The 7,996-nt window shown below is 34.7% G+C and overlaps 1 protein-coding gene across 1 annotated transcript; it reads left to right on the top strand.

Moving 5' to 3' along the window:
• Positions 1-4,009: 4,009 nt before the first annotated feature.
• LOC127863624 (uncharacterized) lies at positions 4,010-7,565 on the top strand. Its single transcript, XM_052403250.1, has 5 exons — positions 4,010-4,235; positions 5,298-5,438; positions 5,853-5,982; positions 6,491-6,570; positions 7,159-7,565. Exons 2-5 carry the CDS (start codon positions 5,336-5,338, stop codon positions 7,230-7,232), a joined length of 387 nt encoding a protein of 128 aa, XP_052259210.1. The 5' UTR covers positions 4,010-4,235; positions 5,298-5,335; the 3' UTR covers positions 7,233-7,565.
• Positions 7,566-7,996: the final 431 nt, after the last annotated feature.

The following is a 7,996-nucleotide window of genomic DNA, read 5'->3' on the forward strand; positions in this document are numbered from 1 at the left end:
TTTGAATTGTTGAAATAGTTTATGCATTCTTGGATAAGGCGAACGTTTTCACCAATGTTACGTCCTTTTATGAAACCAGATTGAGATTTTGAAATGATTGATGGTAATATTTTTTTATTCTGTTTGATATACTTTTAGTTGCAATTTTATAATCATTGTTTAGTAAACTAATCGGGCGCCAGTTTGATAAGGATTCTAAGTTTTTTTCCAGGTTTTGGAATAAGTGATATTATACCTTGTTTTTGAAGCGTAGTTAAGTTTTTGTTGTTAAATGAATAGTAAAGTGAATTAATAAAATGTGTTTTAATATCATCCCAGAATATTTTATAAAATTCAATTGTGATGCCATCAGATCCTGGACTTTTGTTATTTTGCATTTCTTTTAGTGCTAGTCCACATTCATATTTATTAAGTAATCCGTCACATAATAATTTTTCATCTAGATTTAAAGCATGATGTGTATTTTTAAAAGGATTGTTATTTTCAACATGTTTTCGCTAATAGAGGGTTTGGAAAAATAAACGTTGTTCTTCTAGTATTTGAGTCCTGTTTGTTATATCATTGCCATTAACTACTAATTAGTGTATAGTTTTTTGTTCACTTCTACGTTTTTCAATGTTTGCGAAGTATGTTGTATTTTTTTCATTGTGTTCAACATGTTGTGCACGTGCTCGTAGTATATTCCATTGAGTTGTGTATGATAGATTCCTTCTAATACTTGTTTGTTTGATGTGATTTCATTTTCAATGGCGGTGGTATCATTTGTGTTTGTTTCATTTAATTGTTTTTCAAGTGTTTCAATTGTTTTGATGGGTTCAGTTTCAAGTTTGTGTGTTTCTTTTTGTTTACATGATGTGTATCTAATTGTTGTGTTACGTATATTTCCTTTAATTACTTCCCATAAGGTGTTTGGGTTTGCATCTTTATTATTTTGAACTGTGTTTAATATTTCCTGTTTTATTTGTGTTTGATATTGTGTGTCTAACAAGATGCTGTTATTAATTTTAAAGTATCCTGGGCCTCTTTCAGGTTGTATTTTGTGCAGTTTAAGTTCAACTAGAGAGTGGTCTGTCATAAATCCTGGTTTAATGCTACATGTGTCAATAATGTTGCAAAGTGACTTGGATATTAAAAAATAGTCTAATATACAAAATATTGTTGGTTTTGTGTTTGAGTGCCAGGTGAATTTGCAATCGTTTGGATTTACTGTACGCCAGATGTCTATCATATTGTAGTTTTCAATTATGTTATTCAAAATGTTTCTATTTTTAGGATGAGTATAAAGGTTTCCATTCTTTTTATCTACTGATGGGTTCAGGACAGTATTGAAATAACCACCGATTATAAAACTTTTATCTCGGTTATTAATTATGAAGGATTGTAATGTTTCGTAAAATGTGGAATCATCTATGTTTGGACCGTAGACGTTGATTAATGTTTATTGTGTTTCGTGTATTTTGATATCTATACTTGCTAGTCTGCCAATTATTATTTCGTTTAAGTTATCGACTGTGATCCCTGTATTGTTTTTAATCAAAAAGCAATGCCTTGTTTATTTGTATGTTGTCCACTAAGATAGATGTCTCCGTCCCATTCATTCTTTAAGGTTTGTGCTAAAGAATGTGTCGAGTGACTTTCTTGTAGTAGGCATAAAGTATATTTTTTCGTCTAACCATTTGAAGATTTTTATTCGGTTGTCTTTATTGTTTAGCCCTTTTACATTCAAAGTACATAGTTTAATCCTTTAAAAAAGTTGGAGGGTGATGCGAGTAATAATTTGTGTGTGCTTGTCTAGTTGGTTTCGTTTTAAAAAAATAGAGAAGAGCTATTCATCCTAAACAATATGTTAAGTGTAATTGAGATATGGGTCGTATGAGTACACTGTATGCGAAAATTCATGATCCAAGTTCCAGTAATGAATGTTTCATAAACTATACATTGTATTTTGCTTGACAATATCATTTGTGAGAACGTATTTTTCTCTCTATGCAACCATACAAAGATTAAAAAGAAACAACAACAAAAATATATATACAAAAAAGGATTAATAGTAACATATAAATAATGAGAGATAGATTGGAACAAAGACCCATTCGGGTCAAACTATAAATTTCCATGGAGCAATGTAACAACAGTTGATATGTACTGTAAGGTATATAAACATTGAGACATAAAGAGTCGCCAAAACAATAATACATGCACATGCATATTGAATAATTATTCTAAATATAAAAACAAAAAAATAGCTGAAAAAAGAATGAAAATTGAAATCAAGACGAACAAAACACAAAAAGACCTGTTTTGTATAGCTAAATAACATTGACCCAGTACTCGTGAACTAGATTAGTATTTAATATTTTACACACAATTACTCCCTTAATTCACAGTCTGTTTTATTTGTGCATGTTTTGCACGAGTTTTTGTGTGTGGCAATAACAGTATACTAAGTGAGGATAGCCACACATGATTTAAAATTGTTTCTAGTTCACTTCGTAAATAAATTTGAATCTTCGTAACGGCATTTTATATATTAATATAGTAAGGTCAGTGGCAGATTTATCTTTAATGCAACAATAAAATAACATTATACATGTACTATTAACTATTTGTAAAGTGCGACAGAAAAACTCACCAAAAACATTTCAAAATGCATGCACATCTTTAATGCAACAATAAAATAACATTATACATGTACTATAAACTATTTGTAAAGTGCGACAGAATATCTCACCAAAAACGTTTAAAATACCTGCACATGCCCATTGAATGATATTTATCAGTATACAAATAGACACCGTTGTAATATATTTGACAATATGATATTTCGAACGATATAGCATACGAAAACACTGTAGATAAAAAAAACACTGAAAACTAACAGTGCATAATGACAATCGTTTGTATAGCTCGTAAAACTTAATCTGGCATTCGTGAACTCCATTTGCATTTTGCTTTTCACGCAATAACTGATCCCTATATTTAAAAATCTGTTTATTCTTGCACGTTTTGCACGAGTTTCACGTTACAATAACAGTACGCTTAGCGAGAAAACGCATCAATTGATAACAATTGCTTCTAGTTCGCAAATTTATTTGATCTACTTAACGGTAATATATTTATACAAAAGTGCAATGTGGCGTCTCAGTGCCATCGCTTCCGGTGAAAGTGTCGCCGAAGGTACGCTAACTGGCCCGTATTGGCCCCGTTACCCCATAATAGGAGCCTGAAGTCGCGATTATCTCTCGGAGTAGGTGACCCAGAGCGACAAAACTTGGCAGACTTGTTCGGCCCGATGGGCCACGCATGCCAAAGGTGCAATGTGGCGTCTCAGTGCCATCGCTTCCGGTGAAAGTGTCGCCGAAGGTACGCTAACTGGCCCGTATTGGGCCCGTTACCCCATAATAGGAGCCTGAAGTCGCGATTATCTCTCGGAGTAGGTGACCCAGAGCGACGAAACTTGGCAGACTTGGGCCACGCATGCCCAAAGTGCAATGTGGCGTCTCAATGCCATCGCTTCCGGTGAAAGTGTCGCCGAAGGTAAGTGTTCGTCTTTCACTTTTCATATGCGCTTTGTAGATTGTGAAGTCTTCAAGTCAAGGTTTTTGCCGTAAGGGTATGTAGTTTTAATGTTTACGTTTGAGTTAATCGATTCATCTGATTTGAGTATTTCCTTCCATGGTGTAGGTATAGCTAATTTAATGATGTTCGTTTCTGCTAACCAGTTTCGTTTTGATTTTAGTTTTTGTAATATAACAGTTTCTGAGATATTTCCATTGTTTGTTATAATGTCGTTTATGTGTAATATCCCGGATTCGATCCAGTTAACGAATAGTAACGTTCGTTACATTACAATATTGATATATTAAAAAATATTAAGGAGATTCGAAAAGAATATTGTTAGGTGAATAATGGTCACTGTATACATGTAGATACATGTTGTAATTGTATTTCATTTTAAGAGCATAAAGCCTGACGCTTCCTTTATTTAGGTTAAGAATGTCAAGGGATAAATTGTTTCATATCCCGTATTTCTATAGGAAAGGTTCTGGACCGTAAAACGAGTTTTTACTTGATTGAGCATCTCACAATAAGTAATTTCTAAAGCGTTTCAAATATGTGAACTCCCACCGTGTTTATAACTGTAACAATTGACGTCTGTTATTAGCAAATATCATAATGTTTCAGGGGCGTACCTCTGAAGCACAAGGGCGAATGCAGACCATATAGAAGCTACAGTAAAAAGCTTCTACTCCACATTATAATACCAAAACCACTTTACAGTAACCTATTTTATTATTTCTGAATTGACCATTCCAAGGCGGTGATCACAGTTTTAATATTTATATGTTTTTAGTTATTTTTCTGATATAAAGGCGTAGATAGGGACAGATATGTCTCTCCTGAAAAAAGTTCTAGAATGTGTCCGTTTGCTATATTGAATTGCGTTGACGTTTTTTTTTTCATTAATGGTGATTATGGGGTTGAGTGAAACATTCTACACGATATTTCAATTGAAATTATTTTGATTTTTTTTTACATTTCCCCATCATCAATAATGAATCAAACTGGTGTATGAAGACTAATTTTAAGAAAAACACACACACTCTTACTGCGTAGTTTATATCAGGTGTGCATACTGTGTCTAGTAGCTATGCCCTACCGTTTGGGTCCACATGAACCTTAACCCATGCAACTCGACATAGATGCGACCACCCTTATAAATTTGTTACCACGGCACATATTTGTAATCAGTGATCGCAATACAAAACTTGTTTTGATGGCAAATTGTTAATAACAAATAATACAATGCATTTCATAGACCTATTTATGTTCCTAATCATTTTCAAGTTACTTATCATTTTCAAGTTACATTTGCCGAAACAGCGTTTTGCAATCCTTTTTTTATTAGTCAAATGTTTTGTACGCTCATTTGTAACATTGAATAGGACAAAATTTAACAGCATTGACAAATATATAACTTTGATACACTCATAGCCGGGGGTATAAAATAGTAACATATAATTTTATAACAGTGATTTAATCTATTTTCATTTGTAATGGGTGACATGTTCTTTCGACTCAAACGGTCATTCGAAGTGAAGCCGCTCTTTTGCATAAGTGTGTGAACCGTGCACGTGCGCAAATGTTTTTAACCGTGTGAGATTAAAAATCGAACATACACATATACACATTTTAAACGATCCCAAGAAAACTTTTGTATTGGTTTGGGGTCCTCAATTTATATCTCGCGCTTCTTTACGAATGTTTTACTTAAAATTGAAGCAATATGTTCACAGGAGGAAAACGTCAATGTACTGCCGACGATGACGTTACCATGATCTGTCCAGTGCAATGTCAAGGTGACGATGCTTGCCACGGCAGCCAGAAGTGCTGTCAATACGGATGTATGATTACGTGCCTCGATCCAGTTTCCTACGGTATGTGTTATTTTTGAACAAGCTGGGCTATTTTGCGCGAGCCATTACGATTTCGTAGGTGTATTTAGAAATTTTGACTTGAAGGACCCGTCCCCCCCCTCTATACTCGGGCTGTACTCGGCTTGTTACGCAAATGTTAATGCGGATCAAGAACAGTTTTTAATTTTTTAAAAATAATACTTCGTACATTGAGTAATAACCACCAAAGATCTATCAATCGACAAAGACTGTACACATCAACAGATATTTGGGGGAGATCCGTGTTATCTCAGAAAACCTGCTAATATTGATCGTCATTATTGATGCCAAAGACATAGTTTATCACGTGACTGAAATCTCTGGGGTCTCGAAACGACGGGAACTCGCGATAACACCAATATTTGTCTTTTATTAAATCTTTGATTATCCCCACAGACGGACCCACGACGCGTTTTCTAGGTCCCTGCATCGTCAGGCTTGCCGAATGGGAAGCCGCAAACAGATTTGAGCGACCTCTTTATGCCGCGAATGGTGATTTCATGGGGACGCAGTACCAAGGCTCCCAGTAAGATCTTCTGTTACTTTATCCGTTCTTGCGCACGACAACATTTTCCAAATTGTCATCAAAACATATCGGCAATTACCTTTTTATTATTCGCAATGGGATTGTATCAATACAGAAACGTAAGAGGCTTAAAGTATTTATTTATAGAACAAACAAATCTGAAACAAAAATAACTCTTGGTAATGATGTTGCCTTTTCCCAGATTAAAGCAATATTTATCTCATCCGGTGTGATGACACGCAGATACTCGCCGCTTAGATTTCAGGTCTTTCTGCGTCGCTGCCGACGTCACAGAGATTTTGTAGAATAAGTCGGCCGACATAAAGCCAGTTAAAAGTGCCTTGTTAAAGGTATTTTATTTAAGTTAAAAGCAATATTAATATTTGACGGTATGATTTAACGCTGATACTCGCCGTTTATCTTTCAGAGCTATTAGGGGGTTAATGTCGAAATCGGCTGAAGATGTATATCGAAGCAGACTATAAACCGCAACTTTTACTTTTAACAGAGCTATCTGTGTTACTCCTGACGGCACTGAGATTTCTTGTTTCGCGGTCAACAGGTGGGAGGCCGTCGACATGGACTACCGTAAGAAAACGTGAACTTAAAATATATATGCTGCAACGGCGTTTAAAAACAATCAATATGCCCAAGAAAAAAAAGATAAACTCAGAAAATATACAACGATATGTCTATATAGTGTGAAAATCAGTATTCCAATATTAGTTGTGGCATCAACAAATCATTAAAATAATATTGATACCTTTGCATATGCGAATATTAATACAAAGGCTTATATACAAGTGGGTATATGCCATCTACCAAGTAGACAAGCCACCATGGACATTCATGCATGTCCGTGGACACCCACGTTTTGGATCATGTTTTACCTTTTTTAACGTGCACCATCCAAACTTGCATGCATTGATCCTCTTCACATGAAGTTTTGCATGTGCATTTTTTATTATATTACGTTAAAAATTGCTGAATATATGCCAACTCATGATAAATTTTTACCTGATGTGCGTTTGAAAATACTTATATGTAATACAATATTGTAATAATTTCGTCATAAGTTGTATTTAACTCATAGCTTCATTCGCGCTCAATAGCTCATACGTTGAACAAACGAAAACATTAAAATAAAATAAATAACGTGTTGTGTAACCTCCACAGAGTGCGCAGGTGACCAGTATGCCTTCAAGCAAACGATAAACGTTGGTCAGCGATTCTATTGTGACCGCTTCTGAAACTACAAGCCCATCGGATGCAGGGGTGCGATGTGCTATTGTCAGGATCGCAGAGGAAACCAGATTGGAGACAGCGTCAATATCGTAGATACGGACAGTCTTTACTGCTAGAGAGTCCGGAGTTCTCAGTATGGTGTGGTGGAATCTCCTGTCGATTGGATTTTAGTTCGTGTAAGCTGAAGCATACATATTTTGTTTTATATTAATGTAAAAAATCGAAAGGCACGATGTGATTTCTCCTTTTTTTCGATCATTTCCTCTCTTACAATGCCAGAATCCTTTTTTATCACATGCCACACCCTGTTTCCCATGTAATATAACCATTACATATATTTTTATATTACACATGTGTTCTATACTTTTTTAGAGTTTTCATTGGCTTAGTTTTTGTTTACTGACCAATCGCATTTTGTTATTTTGCTTAAATGACTTTGCAACGTCAAATGACGTCACGAAAGGTAAACAACATTCGGGATTTATCATAATGTTTGCGTAAATATTTATTTAATTTGCTCATTAAAAAGCATGTGATAAAAAAGATCTGACACTCGTTGTCATATCATACCATATTTTATTAAACTCGTTCAGGAAATTCGTTAGTAAGCTCGCCAAAGGCTCGCTTACAAACACAATTCCTGAACTCGTTTAATAAAATATGGTATGATATGACAACTCATGCCAGATCCTATGTAGTCTTTTTGAAATCAAGTTTGCTAGATCTATTTTTAAAGGACGGGTTTTCGTTAAAGGTTTTTTTTTCTCCA

This window comes from Dreissena polymorpha, unplaced genomic scaffold, assembly GCF_020536995.1.
Source record: "Dreissena polymorpha isolate Duluth1 unplaced genomic scaffold, UMN_Dpol_1.0 chrUn020, whole genome shotgun sequence".
Taxonomy (NCBI): Eukaryota; Metazoa; Mollusca; class Bivalvia; order Myida; family Dreissenidae; genus Dreissena; species Dreissena polymorpha.